Raw genomic sequence first — 27185 nt, forward strand, 5'->3', positions numbered from 1 at the left:
CCATCTCTATAAAGTGAGTTGCAATCTACATTTGTAACTCTGAATAATATTAGCGTTTATTTATCATGCTGTGACTGTGACTAATTCTACTTCACCTTCCTCCTCTGACATGGGGGCAACTTTCCTGAGAATACAATTTGAAGCAGAATTTGAAATTAGGATATGAACAAGAAGAGATATTTTATTTCCTCATTAAGAAGCAATTATTATAATTATAAGACACACTTCTGACACCCTCTAACAGAGCAGCACCTTTCTCCATTCTCCTCTGATATAGGTACTACTCATATCACTCCATAATCACTTCACACTGATCCACTGGAACCATTGCAATGTTTTCTGTTCGTTTATAGCAATGCTTTTTAGCCCTTCTATTTCAATCTGTTGCTTGATTCTTCAAGGGTGTGTTACAGTTCACTTAGGTGTTACACATAAATATCCAATACCCAAAGCAAAATATCAAGTAGCAGAGAACGAATTGCCGGAGCATGAAAGAAAGATTGAAAATAGAGTAGAGACACAACTGAGTCTCCAGTTTTCAGACTGCCTTTTTTATCTTTCTTGGTTTTTTTTCTCCCTTTTCCTTTGCAACTATCTCTTTGACATGATTTATTTTGTCATAAGTGGAACTAAAGCACTCTTGGGGCTCCATACTAACATAACATGACTTTTGAAATAGCCAAAATAATTAATTCATTTCAATAAACAACAAAAAATCTCTTGGATAAACTCAATATATTATTATTATTATTATTATTATTATTATTAACCAGTATAATAATAATAATAATAATAATAATAATAATAATAATAATAAAAGTTCTTTCTACATAGAAGCAATTATGAGAAAATTGTTAGTCTTCGGTGTGTGTGTTTTCAATGTGAGGCCAGGTGGGGAGCTCCTGTACAGTTCACTGGAGTTAGTGGTGGGAGAGATTAATCCGGGCTAGATCTGCATTGGGGCTTGTCTTTACTGCAACAGTTAGCTTGAGTTACTTCTTTCAAGTCACTAGTCTAGCTTGAATGGAACTACTCAGATAGAGGAAACTCAAATGTGGTTACTCGGGGAGCTTAAGTGAAAGCAGCCATGATGGGAAACAATGCATAAACTATATAGAGTAACTTAACTAGTAGCACAGAGGGATTGGATTAACCACTGGTGGGTTGTGCTTAACTTGAGCTGCCACCTGTAAGTGCATCGTCACTGGATTTCTACATGAAGTGTACTAGCATCAGAGATTGGTCCCTTATGCCCAAGGGGCAGCTATCTTGCATTTAAAGCACTACTTAATGAATATAGACATTTTTGTGTTTAGATGGGGATATAGAGTGGGGCAATGCTCAAGCTAACTCTGAGGTGAAGTAAAAGCTTCAGAAAATGAGTACCTCAGGTCCTCTGGGACCACATTTAATTTGTGACTTGGCCTTAATCTGTGGCAAGTGCAGTGTGTATTAATGCTTCCTGAAGACATTGAGTATCATGACTTCACTGGCATCAGGGAGATTTGGCTCTCCAACACAAGCCTTGCACCTGTAGTTTCTTGTATATTTTCTCCCATTCCATCCTTTCTCGCTCAAAATGGTGAAGCAGACTGGAGGATTTGAGAGGTGCTTTGAATACAGTTATTTGAAATATACTCATCAGGAAGAGGCATAACTGTAATGTCCTGGCCTGGGGAATACATCATGACTATTTTGTCTTTGAAATTTTCTCATGGGTGTACAAATTGCCTGACAGTTTAGCTGGCTTCTTATACTGTTTCCCTTTTACTAGATGCAAAATGTCTTAAAAGGTCTTGAAAGTATTTTTGCCTTGATCTGTCCAATGTAGAGAGTACCAGTTCAGAACTGAGACTCTACTGGCATCATCCATGTATGTATTGGTCCCCAAGATTCATTTTAACAGCATGTGAGCCTCCAGACAGACATAGCATGTCAATATTAATACAACACATCCAATAACTGCTGTCTTTGGTTTTGTCCCACCACCCACCCCGTGCTTAATGCAGACTTAGGGCTATTGGTGTGATCAGGGAGGGACTCAGTATTTGGCGAGAGGACACAACAACCAGCTTACAGAACACATGGTTCTTGAGATGTAGAAGTTGGTAAGGCTGGTGTCTCTGAATTTGTCTAACATACTCCAAAACAGACTGTCAGGAAGTTATATTAAAAATTTAAGTGTAAAGTGTTTCTGAAATGCTGTGAATGCCCTTGCAGATCTTATTGTTGTATGTTAACTGCTTGACTGTCTTGGTCATATGTTAGATTATGATTTGTAGACATCATCCTTTCAAATTCTTTCAACAGCTATTTCATATTTCCATAAATAATATGAAGGTGCTGAATGATTCAGGTTTTATTTTTAAGTATAAGTATTCAGAAGACACAGTTTAGCTTTATTTTTATGGCAATATCTTCAGTGTTTAGTCAACACTCATGAGAATCTCTCACAATTATATATTTGGAAAAGAGAAAATTATGTAACTGTAATCGCTGCTCAGTGAAGATATGTGATGTGACAGATCACCACTCTTCCAGACGTCTCCCTTCAGTGTTGAGTGTTCTGAAACTGCAGCTTTTGATATTACATTTTATATATGACAGATTGTTCCACCTCATTTTCTTTTCTTCTCTCATTTGTTATATGGTACCCATCTCCAGACATCTCCCATACATGCAGAAGACTTTTTTCGTTCTTTTTCTCCCCACCCATTCCCTCTACCTTTATCAGGGATGTCCGGACTTTTTCTTTCATGGTGTTATTGTGGGAAATTAAGTTGAAGTGTAATAGTTCTATTGCATGTTTCTTGGAAGTCTCTTTAGTGAGTTACAGATTTTTGAAATTATTTCAGAGATAGCTCTGATTCATACACAGAAGCTCATAATTTCTCTAGTTGTAACAGAGAGGACATTATTAGGATTAATTAATATGATTAATTTATATGAGATTGATTAAAGTGTCACAGTGCCTTCAATGTCAGCAAGGGGCACTTACATCAATTAATACATGCAGTTTACAGTAGTAAATGAAACATAGTGAATGTACATTTCTACTGTTATCAGTTATTCCATCTCTGAGTGTGGACTACTATGAAATTCAGTGTTCTTCACAATTGTTCATGTGGGCACAGTTGGAGATATTGAAGCAGAGGACAGCACTCTGTTAGTCTGTTAAAAAAGTACAGCCATATCAAAGGGCACAGCAGTTCTAGCTGTGCAGAATCACTCTGAAGAAGGGCTTTGTTATAACCAGAGCTCAGTAGTCTTGGATCCTGATGAGACAAGACCACTTCTTAGATGTAAGGAACCCACTTCATCACCCTCTTTCCCTTGAAAGCACTTTCCTAAATAAACAAACAAAAGAAGAGTTGTGATTACTTCTGCTGCTTTCACTGAATCACAAGCTCAGTCAGTTCTTGACACAGCAACAGTTTTTGCCCTGCTTCCGATGAAGCCCAGTACCAAACCCACTTGCCTTGTCACTCGGTCAAAGCCAAAGAAGTTTCTAAGCAGCAACTGCTAGCTTTCTAGCAGCAGCTTCGTGGTAGCTCCAGGCTTGGACAAAGCTGCACAAAGCAATCCACCATCTCCTGATCAGGGGACCAGTAATACAGTTTCAGCTTCCAATTCACAACAGGGGCCCACAGAAGTAGGGTGGTGCCCCACTTGAACAGAACTCAGTAAAGACTCCCAACAATTCAGCAGCTACTCTTTTTTAAACTTTTGTGGAGCCCATTGTATGCTGCCTGTGCATCCAAACAAAGGCAGGGAAGACTTTTTTCCCAAAGTGACATGGGATTTGTAGTCTCTGAGAATGAGTCAAGCCCCTGGGATCTTCCTGACTGGAACACACCCGATTACATTCAGAGGTCCTTTATATGGGGATGGCTACCTTTAAAGATAACTGTACAATTCCCATTATATGAAAGAGTTTTTACCCTGTTGATTTTCATATGGGAAGGATCAGCACTGCTAATAAAGTGTCCGAGATCTGATGAAATGTTTAGGAGAAGAATGAGGTTTCAATAGGTCTTTTTACCAGGTAAATGCAGATAATACTATAATGAAAAATATGAAGCTTAAATCACACACAAAAACAAACAAACAAACAAAAAAACAAAAAAAAACCTATGTTTCTTTATTTTGATGAAGATTTACCTTGAACATTATACAATATGAGTATTTTCTTCCTCTTCTTTCATAATAAAAGGTCAGGCTGAAATATGCGGGTTGTGTAATATAATGAGGTTTCATCTGCTTGATCAGCTAGATATGGTAATGTTTTTAAGCCACTCTCCCCTACAGAACCACAAAAATATATATGTAAAAAGTGTTTTTGAGTCATTTTCTACTATCAGATGCTATTATTTGTTTAATATAATTAAATTGTATTTTTGCATTTACTTTCTTCTTGTTGGAAATTGCTGATGATATTGAAAAATTCTTTGCTGCTACTAGTGCGGAGTGTGTTTTCTTCATGGCTCTTTGGCATTTTACAGTTCATCATTTATAAAAGGGAGAAACAACGAGGAGACCATATGCAAGTGTTAGGATGGTACTGAATATCTTAAAATGAGAAATTATAAGTAGCAAATACACTCAATAAATATCAGGAATCTTTTAATAATGAATCATCCAATGAATAAAAGAAATATATTTTAAAAAGGAAAAGTTATAGCAAATGATACTGTAGATGTGAGTTTGTAAATTCATTTTGAACAAATCTGAAATACTGATAATTTATATACCTTGTATTTGGTTATAAGGTACTTATTATTTTTTTCAGTTATGAATTTTCAGTCAATATAATTAAAAAACAAATATTCATGTCCACTTATTTGCCCACAAGATTCTATGCATCTTGGTTCAGGACTCCTACTTAATTACATCACTGCCTGGAAAAGATTGATGGTCCTCCAGCAAAAAAGGGTGGTTGTTCTACAGAGGTAGCTCTGCATGTAAGGAGGAGTTATTGGTCATTACAGAATACTGTATCCAGTCCTCCCAGTTTGAAGAGAAGATATGCATAACATATGAAGAACAAATGGAGGAGTATTAAAGGAAAAAAAAATAGGCTCCTATGAGCTTTGAGGGGACCTAAAAGAACTTCAGGAATAATCTAATGTTTCCATGATACTCAAAATTGCATTTGTATTTGCTTTCTTTTTGTAGCAAAATTGCGTGAGTCCTGTTTCGATCCTGGGAATGTAATGAATGGCACAAGGCTAGGAATGGATTATAAACTGGGATCTACAGTTACATATTACTGTGATGCAGGTTACGTGCTTCAAGGGTATTCTACTCTTACCTGTATTATGGGAGATGATGGAAGACCAGGGTGGAACAGAGCGCTACCCAGTTGTCATGGTAAGAGCTGTGTTTTCTGCAGTTGTTTCATGATTTGCAAGAGACAAAAAAATATATTTATATTATATAGTGATGTTAAAGAAACCTCTTTACATATTTTCCTCAATAGGATATGTATCACTGTCTCAGTGTTCCATAAACAATAGTGTATGAAAGAGCAAATACAATATCCATTGACAAAAGTTTAGAGATGTGTTGGTGTTATTGATTCACTTAGTGCTGCTAAAGGAACACAGCAGGTAATAAGTACTACTGAAAATTGTCAGTGGTACTATAGAGGGTGCCAAACATTTATGCTATTGAGTTAATCTGTCTTTGGCAAATATATGGTGGAGTAGAATGTTATGTACATGCAGTGATGTTTGTTTAAAGAGATCATCAACTTATATTCTTAATTTTAATAATGTTTAAAATATTAAGTTTTGGGTGACTTATTGAATTAAAGCTAAATTTTATATTTATGGTCAAAGTAATACATTGCATTTTTAACCAATTTTATGCAAAAATTCTACAAAATTTAATCTAAAATATGAGAATACATTATGATCAGTACTACCTTGACTATCTTGTGTATATGTTTTTACAGAGATAGGATTTAAATATGAGGTCCATTTAGGCCTGTGGGTGGGGAGGGGCAGTTGCCCTCGGTCTGGAATGTCAGTTGGGCCTGGAGCTCTGGCCACCCCTGCTGCCACTTTGGCAACACCAGTAGCTGGAGCTCCAGACCCCTTTAAAGTGCCTCCGCAGTGCTGTTCTGCTGCTGTGCACGACTGGATGAAGGGGTCTCCACCTTTTGGGCAGTGCTAAGGTCTGAGCCTTAGGACCTGCCACTTTTGCCCTTGTCCTTGCCCCTTCTGGCATGTGGAGCCAGTCACCTCCAACTCTGCCCTAGGGTCTTCAGTGTGTGTTGGCTTCACTAGATCCATTTTATCAGTATGATGTTAGTTGTCCTCACCAATCAATGGACACTTCAAAGTAAACCAGCATGTCTTTGACATATCCTTCACCTTGGACCCAAAATGTCGGTCTCCTTGTACTGTTATGTAAGTTTTAATTAAATAATTTTTAATGCTAAGTTATGAAATTGAAGATGTGGGAAATATAGCTTATATTACATGAATGAAAATGAAATATCCATTATCTGTGTTCCCCATACTGTTAAATTTGCAATCTATCATTTTCAGTCTTCATTTCCTGACATTGTGCCAGATTCAGAACTGATGTAAGGAGGTACGAATCCATTAAATTTCAGTCTCCTCACATTAAGTCTAAAACTAGCCTACTGACAATTTCATGAGTTTTGCATATTTTATAGGGATAATGGTGCCAAATACATGGGTCAAATAGTAGCAGCTGTTACCAGTGTTGACTCTTTTTATATCTTTGTGTGATCTTATGAATAAGTGGAACATTAGGGGCTGGGGGAGAGGAGGAGAAGATAATGAGCTGACCTTATCAGTTCATAACAGAAAAAAGTGATTACTGAAGTTGTGTTTACACTAGAAAGTTGGTTAAAAACATGGCCTTTTCTGAAAGAACTCACAGAATGTCTACATGCAAAATGTGCTCTTTCGATCTGGAAGTGAAAGAACGCAGCACTTTTTTCCAGTGTCCCTCTTCCATTCCCAGAAAAGGAAGAGTGCTTTTTTTCTGAAAGATTCTTTCGAGAAAAAAAAAAAGTGTAGAAGTCCAGGGGCCCTTTTTTCAAAAGAGCAGTGCTCATGGCACCAGATATTTCAATGTTGGGCCAGTTCTTTCAAAAGAGTGGGGCTGTGTATGCTGTCTGTTGAACGAGTGGATCGATTTTTTGATCAGCTTTTTGTGTGTAGACAGAAGAACAGGGCAGGAAATGGCATGAGCAACGTTGCACGGCCAAGGAGCCCTTCCAGGGCCGCTAGCCACACAGCCCTTTAAAGAGCCCCACCCAAACAGCCCCTTCCTACACAAGCTGCTGAGGCCTGCCACATCTGTGCACAGTAAAGCAGACCAATGTCCCTGTCCAGCGTGGGTCGACCAGCAGTCATAGACCCCAATGGCTGCAGGCCAGCAGGTTTGTCCTTACCCACAGGCTAGCCATCCTCCTGGCCACCCTCCTTGGCCTCCTGTGGAGATGGAGACCCAGGCCCGTGGGTCCTGAATCCCCACCACCCGTGGGAGGGGGCCGAGCCGGGGGGCGGGCAGGCCTAGTTCAGGGTGGATACCACACGCCCGCTGATGGAGGGGTCCCCCAGTGGGGACGGCTGGTAGGGAGGGAGGGGGTGAAAGGGGAAGGGGGCAGAGACCCCCCTGCATACACCCATGAGTGTGCCCACTCCCGTTCTCCTGCAGGTTGTGAGGGCCATCAGCCATGTGCTGGTGCAGTGGCTGGTGCACATTGGGGACCTGAACTCAGTCGAGGTCTTTGCCACACTCGGGTTCTCCCAGTGATTCTAGGTGATCGACGGGATGCATATCCTCATCAGGGCCCCAGACCGTAGTGGCGGCCAATATGTCAACTGCAAGGGATACCACTCATTCATGCTCCAGGCAGTGGTGGACACCCATGGGAGGTTCATGAACATTTACATTGCCTGGCTGGGCAGAACACATGATGCACAGATCCTGCGGAACTCTGCCCTGTTCCTCAGGATGGAGGCTGGAACATTTGTGCCCCGGTGGGAGCATATCTTCAGGGAGGTTGCAATGCTGCTCTGCCTCGTGGGCAACCCACCCTACCTACTCCAGCCCTCACTGATGTGCCCATACACGGGCCATCTCACATCTTCGCAGGAGCTGTTCAGTGCCCAGCTCACACAGGCCCAGTAGTCAGTCGCGTGAGCCTTCAGCTGTCTGAAGGTGCAGTTCAGGTGTCTGCTGACGCACCTCAGTGTGGGGGTGGAGAATGTCACACAGATAATAGCTGCCTGCTGTGCACTCCACATCCTCATCAAGGCACGTGAGGGGACCCTGCCCCAGGGCTGGATGACGGAGCCAACCCCCTGGTACCAGCTGCCTGCTGTGGCCACCGACAGGCGCCTTGACCATGACAGGCTCCGGATCCGGGAGGCATTCACCTGGGGGGGGTCTACTAAACTCCCCATCCTTCCCCACATGCCCCCCTACACATGGCTCACAGACACACACCACGTCCCCCACACCCACTACCCTACCTCACAGTAATCAGGGACATAGGGGGTGCAAAATGTAAATATGTATTAAACCCACAATGTAGAACAGTAGAAAACAATTTAAATAGTAACTAGGAAATAATAAAACTGAAGTCTATTAACCTAAAACTGACTAAGCTATATACATGGAGGTAAGGGAGCAGGGCATTTGAACTTGGATGGGGCCTAGGACAGGGAGGGTGGGGGCCCTAGTCAAGGGAGAGGGTGGAGGGCTGCAAGCCCCAGTGCCTGTGGGTGCCTCTCTCACCCGGGGTGCATGACCCCCTGCAGGGCACTGATGGGGCCTGGAACAATAGCAAGTAAAGCTGGTCTGCACCTGGCCCAGCCTCAGCAGAGGGGCCAGCAGGGGGGACAGGTCGCAGCTCAGGGGACTCTCCATGTGGCCTGCCATGGCCACAAGCCATGCTTCAAGTTCCCTCAGGGCAGCCACGGGCAGGCCCATGGAAAGTAGGGCAGCCAGGACTTCAAGGTAATGGGCTGGGGGGACAGGAGCAGCCAAGGGGCCAGAGGGGAAGGCAGTAGGGGAGCAGCAGGGGGATCTCAGGGGGACAGCAGGAGGGGCAGTGGGGAGACAGCAGGGGACTGCAGGCAAAGCTTCGGGGGGCAGCAGGGGCAGCTGAGGACTGGTTCACAAGGGCCCCACACACACTGTGGAGCATCCCCACCACCTCCGCCCGTGTGTCCCATCTCCACCACAGCTCGGTCTCATCAAGAGCCATCCGCCTCTTGGCAAGGGCGTTCTGGTGGTGGAGGTCTGCAGTGTAGGTCTGGTTCAGTGCACCCATGGCCGCCATGCCTTGGGGGATGATATGGGCTGAGCTGGTGGGCTGTGGGGTCCTCTGGCCTGGATGCGGGTGGCAGTCCCCAGGCTCCTCATCCGGCTCCCTGGCCCTCGGGCAGTGCCGCTGTAAAAGAGCATGGGTGGGGGGTAGAGGGGGGAGTCACTGCAACAGCTGCACCCAGGGTGGCATGTCCCCAGCACCCCAGGGTGGTTGTCCCTTCCCCAGACCCATGGGACAGCTGTGTACCAGAGGATGCTGCTGTGCAGGCCTGTGTGCACTTGCCAAGTTGGCCCCCTGGGCATGGTGCTGGGGCGGGGGTGCTGTCTGCAGTGGCTCACCCCAGCAATGGGCTTGCAGGCTGGGGGCTCAGCCATGGGGGAGTCTGGGCGCAGTCATACTTCCTAATGGGCCCTCAGCATGATCGGGGGGTGGTCCATGAGGGAGGGAGCCAGATGCCACCCTCAGGTATGGGTGCGTCCTGGGCCGCTGCCAGAGATGGGCCATAGGGTGTCAGGGCTTGGCACCAGGGCCCAGGTGTTACCCTCCCCCTCACCAGGCTTTGCTATGGTGCGCACTTAACCGAGGTGGCCTCGTACACATCGGATGATGCCTGACTGGAGTGGGCCTGGCTGCTGGCAGTGGAGGGCAGTGTGACCATAAGGGATCCATCTGAGGTCTCCCCGTCAGATGGGACGTTGATGGTGGTGGGGCCCTCCTCCCCCTCCAGTACGGCAGGGGGCTCACGTGTGGCCATCTCAACCATGACCCAGGGTGGTGAGGCGTTGTCCACTGCCAGGAGGTCCCGCAGCTCCTGGTAAAAGGGGCAGCTGGATGGGGCACGGCTGGATCTGCAGGCGCTGTCCAGGGCCCTCATGTACCCCTGCCGCAGCTCCTTCACCTTGCAGCGCACTTGCTCTAATGTCCTGGAGGGGTGGCTATGGGCAGCCACTCCCTGGGCAAGGCAGGTGAAGGCTAGGGCATTCCTCCAGTGCCTGCTGGTGTTTCAGAGGACCTCCTCATCACACCAGAGCCCCAGGAGGTCCTGGAGCTCTGGCTCAGTCCATGAGGGGGTCCTCCATTTGGGAGCCTGGTCGGGGTCCTGTCTGCCCTCGTCCAGGTTCCTGGAGCTCCCTGGGGTGGTGCAGGGTGCTGGCCTGCTGGTCATCTCACAGGGTCCAGGCTCAGTGGGGCACATGGGGCTCAGGGGAGTGTGGCTGGCAGCCCTGGACATGCTGTCTGTCTCAAACTCTCAGCTTCCTGCCACAGGGTCTCTGGGTCCTTTCAGCTTTAAAAGCTGCAGGACCTGGAGACCACAGAGGCCTCTTGGGGTTGTCTAGAGCATCTCCATTCTCCAGCGGGCCGCCACCATGGCAGACTGCTTCTTCCAGAAGAAGTGGTCTGAGAGCATCTATGCATGCCTTCTTCCAGAAGACTCTTCCTGAAGAAGGCCCTCTTCCTGATTCCGCAGTGGAGTACAGAATCTGGAGGATGGGGCACCTTCATCTGGATTCCTTCCAGAAGAGCTCCTTACGTGTGTAGATGCTCCATGGATCTTCCAGAAGATCCTTAGGAGGAAAAAGCTGCAATTTGTTAAAAAAATCTCATAGTAATCTCATAACAGAATGGTTGATGGACAATCCTTAATTCTACCCAAATCTAGTTCTCCAAGTTAGCTAGGTACCTGAAGGTCCTCCAAGAATGCATTGTACATAGTTCCAGATTACCCTCATGTCCTTGCCTAGATTCTGGTCACCAGAATGATGCTGTACAATAAGCCCTGTGAAAGGTACTTACCATTAAAGTGGCCATTTGTGGTTTAATGCTGTGGCTTGTTCAAATATACAAACATGGTGAGCACACTGGATTTCTTCCAACTGATACAGCCTTATTACTTGTAGCATAGTCTGTTTAAACAAGAGATGAAAAGAGATTTTTATCTTTCAGTAATTTTATATAAGAAAATTAGCACATTTATATATTTATTTACATCAAGTGTATGGAGAATGAGAGGAGGGGGACAGATGAAGGGGCAGAGCTGGGTAGATGAGAACTAGGGAGCTGTGACTGGACCCCATCAGTTCCCATTCTTTAGTCCTCCTAGCTTTGTATTTGAGGTTGTTTTGTTTTCGCTTTTTCATGTTGTTTCAGTACAGATAGACATACAATATGTCTGATCCCATTTATTTTAATAATCTTGGAGTATTTCCTTGTAATCTAAACCTTGCATTCTATTATTTACATTTTTTACCTCTCTCTTTCTCTCTCTCTCTCTCTCTCTCTCTCTGTGTATATATATTCCTCAAATGGTTCTCTGCATTAGCTATGACTCGTCTTTGGCTAAATCCTTTATTTTAAATGTCCTTGAAACGTCTGTAATAAGTGTGGTATATGAACCAAGTCCACAATCTCATTCTATTATAAATGCATGCAGAGTTTATCTAGTCTAATACACTAAGCCATTTGGCATTTGTTGATGGCTGTTAAAAAAGGGATATGATTAACAAATTCACACAAAACATCAACATTAGCAAATATAATGTTATTATGGAATATTTAACTTTTGTCTGGCTAATATAAGTTGTTTAAAAGTTAGAATGTTGTGCTCAGCACAGTGGAAAACTTTATTGCTTACTGAGAAGAATGCATGTAATCACAACCATCAAATGTGAATACAGAGCCTGTCATATTCAGTTTCACAAAGTCTATAATTTGTATCTTTGGAAGCTTGACTCCAGACATGCAAATATCTTCAACCCATGGCAGTAGCTACCAATTTAAAATATGTTCATGCCCACACTATTTCATTACTAATCACTTCTGAGGTGAGTTCCTAACTTTCTCTGTACCTATATTCTTGTCTTGTCCTGCACCACACCTTCTTCTGTAATATGCAGGATATACATACCATATCTTCCTCACTGAGATGAATCACATGTGGGTGGAAGACTTTATAACAGTGCTCAATCATATTTTTCATGCCCTACACTACATCACTACTCTTTATATGCTGATGAACATTGTAATAAGACTTAATGAAAAATGCAAATCCTGCTATTGTGCCAAAATAGGTGTCGTACCCAGAAACTTGTATGCCATGGTGTAGTAGGAAGGGTCTGGAAAACTCTCAGTTAAGATTGCAATGGTGTTCCTGTCTTCAGTCTAGTTTTGCCCAATCTTTTAAATCAACAAGGCAAAAATGAAGTGGCCCTAAAAATTGGTGGATTATGACAGCGATTCAGGTAGAATATCTTTAAAACAATCAAAGCAAATCAGGGTGGGGCGGGGTTCTGAATTATAACTCCTTAAAATGAAACATTTAATAGTAGGCTGGCATCTCTACAGGGGAAAGTTAGAACAAGAGAAAAATAACATAATTTTTTAGACAAAATAATTTTAAACAAAATAAATGTAAAATTTTAGTACCATCTTGGCAGGTGTATGCCATATTTTATATGTACATATGTGTGTACATGTACACATGCATACATGGTGCAGACAAGTCATGTAACCATGTAACCATCCAAGGTTTCAGAGGGAATCACAATACTACTGCGAGAATTCAGGATTTGTAACTCTAAGGCCGTGTCTACACTAGCCATGAAATACATATTCAGCACTTCATTAGCATGCAGGTGGCCGCAGCACTTCGAAATTGATGTGGCTTGCCACCACATGGCTTGTCCAGACAGGGCTCCTTTTTGAAAGGATCCCAGCTACTTCGAAGCCCCCTTATTCCCATCTGCTCATAGGAATAAGGGGACTTCAAAGTAGCTGGGGTCCTTTCAAAAAGGAGCCCCATCTGGATGAGCCACGCGGTGGCGAGCCACATCAATTTCGAAGTGCCACAGCCACCCACAAGCTAATGAAGTGCTGAATATGTATTTCAGCACTTCATTAGTAAACTTCGAAATGGCCATTTGCATGGCCTTTTGAAGTTTTTGGCTAGTGTAGACATAGCCTAAGTCTCATGAACCTTTATACCTATACAAAATTACAGTACTTAATGATAGCTCTGATGCTTTAGTGGTTAGAGACCTAGATTATAATTCAGGAGGTTAGTTTGTTGTCAGTTTTTGCTCTGACACTGACCCCGTGGGTGATCTTGGATAGGTTCCTATCCTTCTGTGTACGTGTTTTGCACTATAGGAAGGAAAGTAACAACCTCCCAAACTTATGAGGATTCTAACCAATAGCCACCTTCTATACCACAGGAATACCAGTCCTGGGTCTTTTCCTTGCAACAAAGCCCACTGCCAGCTTTGTCCACATATCTATTCTGGCGATACCATCACTGGAGCTAATCAGATTATTCACAAAATCACAGCCACATTCTCATGCTCCTCAAATAACATCATATATGCCATCATGTGCCAACAATGCCCAGATGCTTTGTATATTGGACAGACTTCAAACTCTCTCAGACAAAGAGTTAATGGGCACAAAACAGACATCAAAACATTCCTGATCCACAAACCAGTTAGTCTACATTTTAATGGAGTGGGCCATTCTGCTAATGACTTAAGAGTCTGCGTTTTACTGAAGAAGAATTTCCAGTAAGCTTTACAAAGAGAAGCTGCTGAACTCTCTTCCATATTCAAATTCGACACATTAACATGTGGTTTGAACCAGGATGCAAATTTTCTGGGACATTATAGCTACATCTACACGTGAACGCTACATTGAAATAGCTTATTTCGATGCAGTGACATCGAAATAGGCTATTTCGATGAATAATGTCTACACGTCCTCCAGGGCTGGCAATGTCGACGTTCAACATCGACGTTGCGCAGCACCACATCGAAATAGGCGCTGCGAGGGAACGTCTACACGCCACAGTAGCACACATCGAAATAAGGGTGCCAGGCACAGCTGCAGACAGGGTCACAGGGCGGACTCAACAGCAAGCCGTTCCCTTAAAGGGCTCCTCCCAGACACACTTGCACTAAACACAAGATCCACAGAGCCAACAACTGGTTGCAGACCCTGTGCATGCAGCATGGATCCCCAGCTGCGGCAGCAGCAGCCAGAAGCCCTGGGCTAAGGGCTGCTGCACACGGTGACCATAGAGCCCCGCAGGGGCTGGAGAGAGAGCATCTCTCAACCCCTCAGCTGATGGCCGCCATGGAGGACCCCGCAATTTCGATGTTGCGGGACGCGCAACGACTACACAGTCCCTACTTCGACGTTGAACATCGAAGTAGGGCGCTATTCCTATCCCCTCATGGGGTTAGCAGCTTTGACGTCTCGCCGCTTAACGTCGATGTTAACATCGAAATAGCGCCCAACACGTGTAGCCGTGACGGGCGCTATTTCAAAGTTAGTGCCGCTACTTCGAAGTAGCATGCACGTGTAGACATGGCTTATAGGGGCTCTTTGGCATATTTGGCTTAATCTAATTCTTGACTTCCCGCCCCCCTGCCCCTCTGCTTTCTGATTTGCTCACCTTGATAATTTTTTTCTGATTTGTCAACTTTGGTTACTGTTTTGGTTCTCTGTGCCTTAAATATTGAGTCTGTTCTGGTATGGCTATGGTCTGAAGAAGTGGGTCTGTCCCACGAAATCTAACTTAATAAATTATTTTGTTAGTCTTTAAAGTGCTACTTGACTGCTTTTTTGTTTTTATAGGAAGGAAAGAATACTTGCTGTTTCTATCATGTAGAAGTATCGTGAGGATTAGGCGTAATACCTTTTTGATGGAAGACTCTACAGATGTGTTGAATGATAGCATTATCTATTTTGTTATACAGCTTTAAGTGTGACAATAAATAGTTCTCAAAAATACCAATTTATTGCCTGTTTGTTCAGAAGTTCTAAATGTGGCACTTTTATTCAGTTTGTACCTAGTACAACTATGGTGCTTACTCACTATAATTTTAGAAAAAATGGCCATATATGCAATGTGTAATCTGCATCACTAGACAATAGGGAGATGTAGTAGTTTGTTCCATATGCTATAAAAGAACTTGGATAAAATGGTATTATTTTGGCCCTTATAAGCAACTAAAATAAAGAGACTCGTTAAAACTGGAGAAATATACCTGCTGCAGGCCAAAAAAATAAAAAAAAAAAGGCAAGCAATAAATAGTCATTAAGTTAAGTGCTTCTTGGCTCATTTTATGAGGCTGATAGTTAAAGATTAGTCTCAGTTCCTAGATAATCTAATTATAATTCTTAATAATGCACTACTATATTATAATAAACTCTGGATGAAATTTGACGTTTAGTTTCACCTTTGAAAATGTTGCTTAAGAAAGAAGCAACACAGAATTTTCATTAAGTTTTATATTTTCTGCAAATCAACGTTTTGGCCAAAGTGATGTGTGGAAGCGTATATTTTCTAGATTTACAACATTCTACAAATCAGCAGAAGTATATACAGTACACTCATCCCTCACTATATGAGCACAATTAGTTCCCAACTTCCTTCTTTTTGGTGAACAATCATAAGAGGAACACTAAATTCCCATTAAAGTACAATGTAAAAGTCTGTGATTCGTTCCTAGTGCTCCTAACTCAGGGAAGGAGTGGCAGCATGTGGCACTGCTTTTGAAAGGTAAGTGAACCTTGGCGGGGAGGAGGTTAAAGGCTGGGGGCAGTTTGGGGGCATGAGTGGGAGGGAAGGTTAAAACCTGGTGGTGGGTTGGGTCTGTGGTGTGAGTCGTGGGTTCAGGCTGCTGCAGGTTGGGTTTGTGGGGTGAGGGGATTCAGGCTGCTGCAGGTGTGAGGGCCTGCAGGTGAGGTCAGGCTGTGGTCCGTTAGGTCTGCGGGTCCGGTGGCGAGGTGGGGGGGTCAGGCTGCTACAGGTTGGGGCCATAGGGCCTTAGGCTGCCGTGTGTTAGGTCTGCAGGGCTGGCAGGGGGTAAGGCTGCTGTGGATTGGGGCTGTGGGGCTGGTGGTGGGGGTCAGGATCTCAAGGGGCAGGGCCAGTGGTAGGTGAGGATTCTGTGGGTTGGAGCTGCAGGGCCAGTCGGGGGTAAGAGTGCCATGGGTTGGGGCTGCAGGGCTGGCGGGGGGTAAGGCTGCTGTGGGTTGGGGCTGCGGAGCCAGCAGGAGGTAAGGCTGCCATGGGTTGGGGCCGCGGCGCTGGCGAGGGGGGTCAGTCTATTGTGTGTTGGGTCTGTGGGCTGGCGGGGGGTCAGACATGTTGGCATGTTGGAGCCCCGGGGAGGGGGTTAGGCTCGTATTAGTGGGGGGTGTTCACTCGTCTGGTGAACTAAGGTAAGTATATGTGTCCCTCCTTTAAGTAAGTACTCGTAAGTAAAGTACTCATTTAACAAGGGATAAGTGTATTATCCTAAATCCCAAACTATTGTCCTTTTACTGTTATTTATTTATACATAAAACAATGTTTAGGACAGACCTTCAAAGTCACAAATATCTGTTAGACACCTAACAATTACTGCCTTTCATTTGTTCTGAAAATCATATGCACACAAAAATGTGTTAAACTATCATGCCAGTTTTGTAACTGAAATAATGCACCTAATTCTAATCTCAATGGCTATGTCTAGACTAGAGGGATTTGTCAGTCAAACAGGAGTTTTGCTGACAAAACCCACGGAATGTCCAGAATCCCAAGGCGTTCCGTTCACAGCTGTACCCTACTCCCCGTGGCGTATAATGCCTCTGTCAACAGAGATCTGTCGACGGAAATACATTCTGGGTGTTCTAGGGGGCACTTTGTCAACAGATGGGGCTTCCGGGACACCGGACAACTCTGTCTGCTGTGTTTCTGGTTGACCTTTTTGGCAACAGAATGGCCAGGCAGTCTGGCCATTCTGTTGACAGAGCAGATCGCTTTTGTGATCCTCTTGGCAGCTTGTCCACAGTCTGGCAACAGAAGTTTTGTCAGAAGATCTCAATAGTATAGACATGGTCCAAGAAAATAAGTCTCTGAACTGATAATAAATAACTATTCAACTTTTAGTTAGCCATTTGGTCACTGTAAAAACCTTCTGCTGGCATCTGTAAGCCTTCCACTGTCATAAATTTATACCCTGGATCACAGACCGTAATGGAATATGGAATTTGGTCATCTCCTACAATGCACTTTTTGTCTCAGTGTCAAGATGTCAAAATGAACAGTTAAGAAACACAAATAAGCTTAACTCTGCCCCATAGTAGCGTGAGGAGGGTGCTGTGGTTAATGAGTTAACTGAATTTCTTACAATATAGTATGCTCCAGTTTGCTTAAACTGGAATATAAATCTGTTGGTGGGTTTTAATTTTATATTTGGTTTTTATTTTAACTTACTGATATGTACTCTGAATCCCAACTCCATTATATCCTCATTTTCTCTGGGAATTTAAATATTTCAGTCAAATGGATAGTGCTTTTCTATCTTGTGACCATCTTGCTATATAATTTAATATATCTAAAAATCCTGTCTGGGGCTATTATTTTCCACAATAAGTGAAATTTCACCGAAATTATTAATATTTTAGTTCAAGATGGGGGAAAATATTTCCCCTTAGAATATTGCCCATAATTAAGGTTCTGTCACAGAGGTCATGGATTCTGTGACTTTTTGGGATGTCTTCTGGAGCAGGGCTGCAGCATCTGCCAACCCTGAGGCTGCTGCAGCAGCTTCTGCCAAAGAACAATTGGCAGCAATCTCTGGTGATTTCCAGAGCAGCGGCCCACAGCTTGGCAGAGCAGTGACTAGAGTTTGGGCCAGCCCCCATGGGATTAGAACAGCAGCAGTCAGCCTGCCATAGAAGCAGCGGCACGTGGGCAGTGGGTGAAGCTCCCTAGATTCATAGGGCTGGAAGGGACCTCAGGAGGTCATCTTGTCCAGCCCCCTGTTTCAAGCAGGATCAACACCAACTAAGTCATCCCAGCCATAACCTTGTCAAGCTGGGATGTGTGGCAGACCCCTACCTGGAAGCTTCAGGAACCTTGTAGAAGGACGGTATACTGGATGGTGGGCCAATGCTTTTTTGTTCCCTGACTAGGCCCAAGCCCTCATTGGTCAGCTGGACCCTGCGGTCCCTATAAAAGGCTTCCCGTTTGGTACCGGGGGGAAGGTTTTGGCAGGTGCACCGGAGGACCTGAGTGAGAGCAGAGCGAGAGCAGAGCATAGTGAGTGAATGAGTGAGTGAGCGTGAAGGTACCACGGGGAAGCGGTGGGTGAAGTGGTCCAGGGTGAGGTTGCTACTTTGGGGCAGGGGTAGAGGCCCTGCCAGTTGCCTCTTGTCCTCGTAGGGACCCTGGGTCAGAATCCAGGGTAGAGGGCGGATCAGGACTCCCCCCATCCTTCCCCAGAGGGATTACTCCACTGAAGCAGGCATGGGCCTGCAAGGGGACTGGCTTTATCCTCCCCACTCTGGATTTGCCTATGATGAGGATGGTTCACTAAGCGGAGACTCCTGCCTTTGGAAAGGCCTGGGCAGATAAGGGGTCTCCGTGAGTCTCTGAGGCACAACAGAGAACAGCCAGGAAGTGCAGAGACCCACAGGGGCTGACAAGAGACTTTATCACAGACGTGAAAACCTCTAAGGATGGAGAATCCACCACCACTCTAGGCAATGCATTCCAGTGCTTCACCACCCTCCTGGTGATATAGTTTTTCCTAATATCCAACCTACTCCTCTCCTTCTGTAACTTCCAACCATTGTTCCTTCTTTTGCTGTCTGTCACCACTGAGAACAGTTTCTCTGCATCCTCTTTAGAGCATCCCTTCAGGAAGTTGAAGGCTGCTATTAAATCACCCCTCAGTCTTCTCTTCTGTAAACTAAATAAGCCCAAATCCCTCAGCCTATCCTCATAGGTCATGTACTCCAGCTGCTCAATCATTTTTGTTAAAAAGACAAAGAAAAATCACAGTTAAGAAAGCAGTTTGTTTTTTTTTAACTGTCCTCCTGGAGCTATTTGACAGCACACATTCATAGTGCATGAGAATGTGCACTTCTGAAATAAACAGACCCATCAGACTTAAACAGAGTCTTCATGTGGACATATGTCTGTCCATGCAGGGGAAAGGATAGCTCAGTGGTTTGAGTGTTGGCCTGCTAAATCCAGGATTCTAAGTTCACCCCTTGAAGGGGCCATTTTAGGGATCTGGGGCAAACATTAAAAAAAATGTGATGGTGATAGGTCCTGCCGAGAAGGCAGGGGACTAGACTTGATGACTTTTCAAGTTCCCTTCCAGTACTATGAGATAGGTGTTATCTCCATATATGTCTGGCAAATGATACAACGCTTTATGGTTGCTGTTAGCAAACCTGGATCAGAATAAAGCAGCTGTTCTTTGGAGTTTTACAGAAGCTGTTGACCTAGATGACCACCTCATAGTCACTTCATCAGTGGCCTTTTATACTAGTTATGTGAAAGAGCAGAAACTATATATGTAACAGATGAGAAACCATCATATGAAGAGAAATGTCTTGCTATAAGTTGTGAATTAATGTTAGACACAGTACTTGAACAGCCTAGCTAATGGAAATGAAAATGAATAACCTATAGAGAGCCATGTCCTTCTAGCTCACCCCAAAATTATGGGCTTGGTGCAGTTTAGTATAACTGTGTTATCTATGTTATACAGCAGATCAAGACTGGATTATGTGAATGGCCTTTCCTGGCCTTAAAATTCACTTTTTGTAACTACATTGGTCTTCATTTTGGCCTAGGTGGGGAAATAATAGACTCTGGGCCTTGTCATCAAAATAAATAAATAAATAAATAAATAAAGCCAAGACTGGTAATGCTGTTCTTTACATCCTTCTTTACCATCCATATTCCTCACTATGGTCTTTAGAATGCAATCTGAATCTATACAGTAACATGAGTCAGACATGAAACAGAACAACAAAGATTTGGGAAAGTATGACTTTGGATTTAAATCTCGAGCCAAAGTTTGCAGTCCAGACTAGTTTCTAGATAATATGTTCTATTGGGTGCTCTTTCTTCCTTGTCTCCTTCGTTTTCCTTATAGGAGTGAACAAATATGCTGTAGTGTATTCAGTATGGCTGCGGTTACACTACAGCACTTTGTCAACAGAAGTCACTGTTGGAAGAGATTTCCAAAGAAATCTTCTGTTGACAGAGCGCAGCCACACACAAAAGCTAATTGGAAGAGTGCTCCACTCTGTTGATAGAGCAGCTGGGCTGCCCGGCTGCTCCCTCGACAAAAGAGACATTCAGAAGTATAGCAGACATGGCTGCCCATTGTTATGGATGCCCTGTATGTCAAGAGAAAGCCCCCTGCTTTTTTGTCAACGGAATCTGTCAGTGACAGCATTCGGCCTCATGGCTGAGAGGCAGAAAGCTACCAACAAAAGTGCTGACTTTTGTCAACAAACTGTCAACAAAACACATTTTGTGTATGGACGTTCCATCAGTTTTGTCATCAAAACTGGGGTTTAGTTGGCAAAACTTGCTAGTATAACTGTAATCTATGTGTATATGAGTCGATCAGTTAGATCCTATGTTTATATATGCCTGTGGTTATGGTTACACTACAGCACTATGTTGACAGAAGTCACTGTTGGAAGGGTTTTTCAACTAAACTTCTATTGGCAGAGCGTAGCCACAAACAAAAGCAAATTGGAAGAGCCCTCTGCTTTGTCAACAGAGCTGCTGGACTTCCCCACTGCTCTTTCAACAAAACAGGCACCGGGAAGCAAAGCAGACAGGGATGCTCATTGTTGTGGATGACTTGTCTGTTGAGAAAAGGCCCCCCAGAGAGTCCACAAAGCTTTTTTGTCGAAAGAATCTGTCAACAGCAGCATTCTGCCTCAGAGCTTTGAGGCAGATTGCTGCCGTCTAAAGTGTTGTGTTTTGTCAAGATACTGTCAACAAATCCCATTTTTGTGCTCCATGAGTTTTGTTGGCAAAACTGGGATTTTGCTGGCAAAACTTGCTTGTGTAACTATAGCTTTAGTGTATACAGGTAGATTCTTGTACAGTATGACTTGTATATTTTAATTAATTTAAAATTTCTTTTGGTCTTTCTGTCATATGGCTGCATATTCAAATGTATCTAATAGTGAAGTATTTCCTTCTGGTGAATAAAGCAGTGAGTTCCAAACATGTTTTAAACAATTTCTAATATATTTTTACACACAAATAGACAATAGACTGTAGAACTTCATAGTTTTGTATTGAAATTGATGTTAACAGCCAGAAAAGCACATTCAATGTTTCAATAAAAGAGATGCACAGCCAGAGCTTTTATTAGAAAAGATTTAGGGGGTTATTTGTGTTAGCTTTATTATACAGAAATAAACATGTTTAGCTGCAGTCAGCACTTTTTCATTGTTGATTCCAGATACCAGCTACGTTTACTTTTAAAATTTTCTTCCCAGTCTATTTTTCTTTCTGTTTTTCAGGAATTGGTTTCTGTCCCTTCTGCTTTCTGAGAATATAAATAACTTTAATTTCCTTTTAGAGTTAATGTGAAGCTATTTATAAATAGCAAACCGATAACCCTCTCCTAACTGAGTCATGTCTTTTCGGCCACTGTGACTCTCTTCATACTCTTCAACCTTTGACATCTTGTTTTGCTGCCTGTCTTTGTGTTATGTCTATTTGCTGTACCATTCTTCATCAATTGTGTAATGGTTCCAGGTGTGATTTTTCCAGGACCTCACACAGCAACTGCTAAAACTTCACTTAGCCATATGAAAATATGATTTCTGAAATTCTGAAAAAGAACAATGAGGTATTAAATCTTCCAAGATTTTCAGAAATATTTAAAAGAAAACAACAAGGAGGAACATATGTCAATGTTATTTATTTGTGGTGACTCTACCTACATTTTATATTTCCTTTCTCTGAACACATCTGTGACAGAGTCAGAGTACTTAGAAACAGCACTTATTCAGTCTGGCATCTGAGCCTAAACAGGGGATCTACTGGATTCAGGGCTCAGATGAAAGTGTGTGTGTGTGAGCTGGGCAAAAACTGACAAAATAGAAATGGATATCATAGTCAAAGGTTCAAAATCAGGGGTCCAGAAAGTGATACTGAACAGACAGCTCTAAACAGGGCCTGTTGCTCCTTGTAGATGTCAAGGGAGCCAGCAGATGTAGCCCAGAGAACTTGGGTTCAGCTGTGTGAGCCAAGGGAGGAACAAATATAGGTCTGACAGTCACAGAGATTCTCCCCATGCAGCATCCTTTTCTGCCTCTTCCATTCAGTCCAGACATGATTTCTCAGGACTATTCCTGTCCGCTCGACCTCAGCCTACAAGCATTCCACTTCTTAACATGGCTGCATAACAGATACTATTATTGGAAAGGCTTTGCTCAGAAGTTGTTCAGGAAGTGCTTCTGAATAACAGAATGCCTTTAAGCAGGCTTATTTGCCTGGCCAAATGAAAAAAAAAAGTTTTCTCTGTGGTCTGCAGTGAAATCTTCCATTAACCATTGTTTGCACTGTCTGTTCAACTCAAAACTTCAAGGTTTGACAATCCTCAGCATACTTAGCAGTCATATCAATTTTCCATCCATGAGTGGGTAATTTTTTTCTCAGCCTTGTAACTATCATATTTCTATTATGGTAAAACAGATTCTATCCACAGGTATAAGAACCTGTTTTCCCCATGGGATGTCAAACTGTTGCTAGCAAACTTAATGGCACTACCCTAAGAACCTTTAGCATTTTGCTCCCTACTTCAACTCTCTATGAAAATGGCATTTCTGATTGTGATGACCAAGGTGGACTGTATTTTCAGATGGGTTTCAGCTTGACGCACTTCTTTTTTAAATTGTATTATTGATAGATGTAATACCATTTTGTCTATCTTTTTATGCCTGACAGTCAGAACACTTAGCATCTGAATACTACAGACAGCAATTGCAATTGCTGATGTGAAATTACTGTCAACAGTGTATATGTGGAAAAGTGAAGCAGAAGATGCTACATTTTTACTATTCTAAACATATGTATGTGTCCTTTATTAAACAGCTTTAATAGGTGCCAAAACTGGAGTGAGTAGATACTTAAAATCTTGGGAAAAGTGATGCATAATTTAGGGTTAATCTACTTTAGCTTATTCAACAGAATTTGATCTTTGGCTGCATGATACCTAATTATATGCAAGAACTCCTGGGATTGCTACTATTCTGCAGTATCTATTTGCGATTAAGACATTGAGTCTCTCTTTTAGTTCCTTTTGGGTTCATGTGGCAGCAGTCAATGCTTTTCACTCCACTTCCCTGCTGAGGACACACTGGCTGCGTCTACACGTGCACGCTACTTCGAAGTAGCGGCACCAACTTCGAAATAGCGCCCGTCACGTCTACACGCGTCGGGCGCTATTTCAAAGTTAACTTCGACGTTAGGCGGCGAGACGTCGAAGTCGCTAACCTCATGAGGAGATAGGAGTAGTGCCCTACTTCGACGTTCAACGTCGAAGTAGGGACCGTGTAGACGATCCACGTCCCGCAACATCGAAATTGCCGGGTCCTCCATGGCGGCCATCAGCTGGGGGGTTGAGAGACGCTCTCTCCAGCCCCTCAGCTCACTGGTGGCCGCGTGGAGCGGCCCCTTAAAGGTCCCCTCCCCCGCCCTGACTGCAGGAGGCTGAGGCAACGTGCAGGCTCCTGCCTGCACCCGCGGCGAGCCTGCACAGCCCTCAGCCCCTGACACCGGCCATGGCTGCCCAGCAGCCCCCCCAGCGCCCCCAGGGGACCCCCCCCCAAGGGCAGCCAGAGCAGCCAGGGCAGCCAGAGGGCCACACAGTCTGGGAAGCGGCAGCGGGGCCCCTCTTGGACGGAGGCCGAGATGCGGGATCTGCTGGGGCTCTGGAGCGAGGAGGAGGTGCTCCAGGTAATGGGGAGCAAGAGGCGGAACGCAGATGCGTTCGCTCGACTGGCCGACGGCCTGGCTGCCCGGGGTCACCCTGCCCGCACTCCTGACCACGTCCGCAGTAAGGTCAAGGAGCTGCGGCAGGGTTATGCCCGGGCCCGGGATGCGGCCAGCCGATCTGGGGCCGCCCCCGTCACTTGCCCCTTTTACAGGAAGCTCAGGGACATCCTGGGCTCCCGGCACACCTCCTCCCCTCCGGCCACCCTTGACACCTCGGCTGACGAGCCCGAGCAGGCCCTGCAGACGGACTCCGCCCCAGAGGCAAGCCCCGCACCCCGGGGGCCCCCCCCGGAGGCCATCCCCAGGACATCGCGGCAGGAGGAGCAGGAGGAGGAGGAGGGGGGCTCCTCCTCCGCAGAATCCAGCCTGCAGATCCTCCTTCTGCCATCCCGGAGCAGCAGCAAGGCCTCCGACCCCCGGGGATCTCCGGACCGTGGGAGCGGACCCACAGGTAGGTACCCCTCTCTGGTGGACACCCCGGGGCTTGAGGGGCGGGGGGAACAGAGATGTGTCCAGGGCCCCCCACACGCTCACATGGCCATGGCCCCAAGGACACTAGGGCCATGGCCCTCACAGCACTGCAGCCGTCAGCCCCTGCCCCCCGCCACCCTGCATGACAGTGCCATGCCTCATCCCCGGGCCGGGGGGAGCGGACCCTCGAGGGGCCCCATCCCCGGGCCTCGAGGACACCCCGCAGCAGCAGCATGTGATGGAGTGGGGGGAGTGCCAAAGGGAGACTCAGGCTACATATGAGCCACCAGAGCCGAGGAGCTCCCAGGGCCAAAGGAGGATCCTGGCGCTACAGCTGGCAGGTGACACCTCTGCCCTGAGCAAACAGGAGGGAGGAGCCGAGCTGGCTTGGAATTGGGGGGCGAGGGCGGGGGCCACAGGTAGAGGCTAGGGGAAGGGAGAGCTGGTAGGCAGCCAGCCAGAGGAGGGGGAAAGCTGCATCCCAGAGGGGCCCCCCTTGGGGTCTTCTCCCCACGACGGGTTGGAAGGACTGTCTCTTCCGACAGCTGGTGCTGTCACTCCTGCCAGAAAGTGGCCATCTGTGGCCTAAGAAACCTCTCCTGCTCTCAGACCCTGCGGGGTGAAGTGACAGTCGCTCCCACCAGGGGACGGGGTGCAGGGCAGGGGGACCCCTGAACCCCGTCCATCACAGCAGCATCTCCCGGGGACAGGGATGGGGAACCTGCAGCACAGGGCGGGGGGGACAAAGGCCACGGCTCGGGGCCCACACTAACGCCTGTCTCCATTCTTCTTTCCCCCCTCCTCTCCTGTGTCCTCAACCTGCACCTGCACCATCCGAAGGACTGGAAGAGAGCGCCGGCGAGGCCTCGGTTGTCCCGGATAGCCCTCCGGGACCCACGCACCAGGGCAGCCCCTCGGCCGAGGAACAACCGGCCCCGTGGAGGGCCAGATGGCGGACCCCGCGCCTGCTACCGGCGGCGGCCACAGACTCCCAGCTGCTGGCCATCCTCCGCCGGCAGCTGGAGGTGTTGGAGCAGCACCTCCGGCTGCAGGAGCAGGCACTGGCCTGGCGCAGGGAGGCATGGGGGGCCTATATGGAGACCATCAACCGGCTGGTTGACTACCTGGCCCCCCATGCCGCGCCGGCCGAGCCACCGCCCGCCATGCCCGCTCCTGCAGCCCCACCACCAGCTGCTCCAGCCGTCGCCGGGCCGTCCGCCGTCGCCCCACCACCTCCCCGCGAGGGCCACCGCGCCGAGGGACCCCTGGAGCCACCCGAGACTCGCCGGCACCACTACCTTCTGGTGGAGCCCGCTCCCACCCAGCCGCGGACCAGACTGCAGGCCCGGCGGAGCTCCCGGCCGGGCACGCCTAGTGCTGGGCTGTAGGGGTGAGGGGCCCGGGACGTGGCCCCCCCCTTGTTGGACAGACTTTGGGGACTGCTTTATGTTACTGCCCCTGTTTGCCCCGTCCCCCCCTGTAAATAGTTCTCCCCGTTCTCCTCCCTGCTTTTCTTTTTTGTTGATGGCGCACAGTTCTCTGCTTTGTTGTTGTATATTGTTTTATTTGTGCACATCTTGCTTTTGTTGAACGTTTGTCCCTCCTTTTTGGTTTCTGTTTCACATATTTATTTATTTACAAAAAAAAAAAAAATTCGTTAAGACAAAAAAAACATTTACGTTCACCCACAAGTTTGTGCTGTCATTTCTCCTGGACAAGTGGGGGGGGGGCGGTGGGGTGCTCCATGGTGTGGGCGTTGGGGCAGGAGTGTGGGGGAGGAAGGGGCGGGCAGTAGGGGGCCTGGCCAGAGCTCACCCCATGGCCTGTTGCTCGAAGTGGGCCCGCAGGGCCTCCCGGACCCGGGTCCCCTCTGGGTCCACCTGACGACTGGGGGCAGCAGGTGGCTGCACGTGTGCCCTGCCGGCCTCGGCGGCCCAGCCCTGAAGAAAGCTCTCCCCCTTGCTCTCCACGAGGTTGTGAAGGGCACAGCAGGCACCCACTATCTGGGGAATGTTGTTGGGGCTGGCATCCAGGCGGGTGAGGAGACATCGCCATCGTCCCTTGAGGCGGCCAAATGAGCGCTCCACCACCTGGCGCGCACGGTTCAGGCGCTCGTTGAAGCGCTCCTGGCTGGCAGAGAGGTGACCCGTGTAGGGGCGCATGAGCCACGGCCGGAGGGGGTAGGCCGCATCCGCGAGGATGCAGAAGGGCATGGTGGTGTCCCCCAGAGGGATCTCCCGCTGGGGGATGTAGGTCCCCGCCTCCAGCCGGCGGCACAGGCCCGAGTTGCAGAAAACCCGGGCGTCGTGGGTGCTGCCAGGCCAGCCCACGTAAATGTCCTGGAACCGTCCCCGGCTGTCCACCAAGGCCTGCAGTACGACTGAATGGTAGCCCTTCCGATTGAGGTATCGGCCTCCACTGTGGTCCGGGGCGCGGATGGGGATGTGAGTCCCATCCAGAGCCCCGAAGCAGTTGGGGAAGCCCAGGGTAGCAAAGGCGGCGACAGTGGCCTGTGGGTCCCCCAGCCTCACGAGCCTGTGCAGGAGCATGGAGTTGATGGCACGCACGACCTGCAGAGAAAGC

General features: G+C 46.4%; 1 protein-coding gene across 3 annotated transcripts in view; it reads left to right on the forward strand.

The window, feature by feature from the left end:
• The window catches only part of CSMD3 (CUB and Sushi multiple domains 3), a 1166921-nt gene that overhangs the window by 854910 nt on the left and 284826 nt on the right, over positions 1-27185 (forward strand). For all 3 annotated transcript variants that reach the window (XM_074985642.1, XM_074985643.1, XM_074985644.1), the window contains one exon: positions 5176-5370. In XM_074985642.1, the coding sequence (XP_074841743.1) occupies positions 5176-5370 (195 nt within the window). The remainder of the gene's footprint in view (positions 1-5175; positions 5371-27185) is intronic.

Source organism: Carettochelys insculpta, chromosome 2 (genome assembly GCF_033958435.1).
Source record: "Carettochelys insculpta isolate YL-2023 chromosome 2, ASM3395843v1, whole genome shotgun sequence".
NCBI classification, from domain to species: Eukaryota; Metazoa; Chordata; order Testudines; family Carettochelyidae; genus Carettochelys; species Carettochelys insculpta.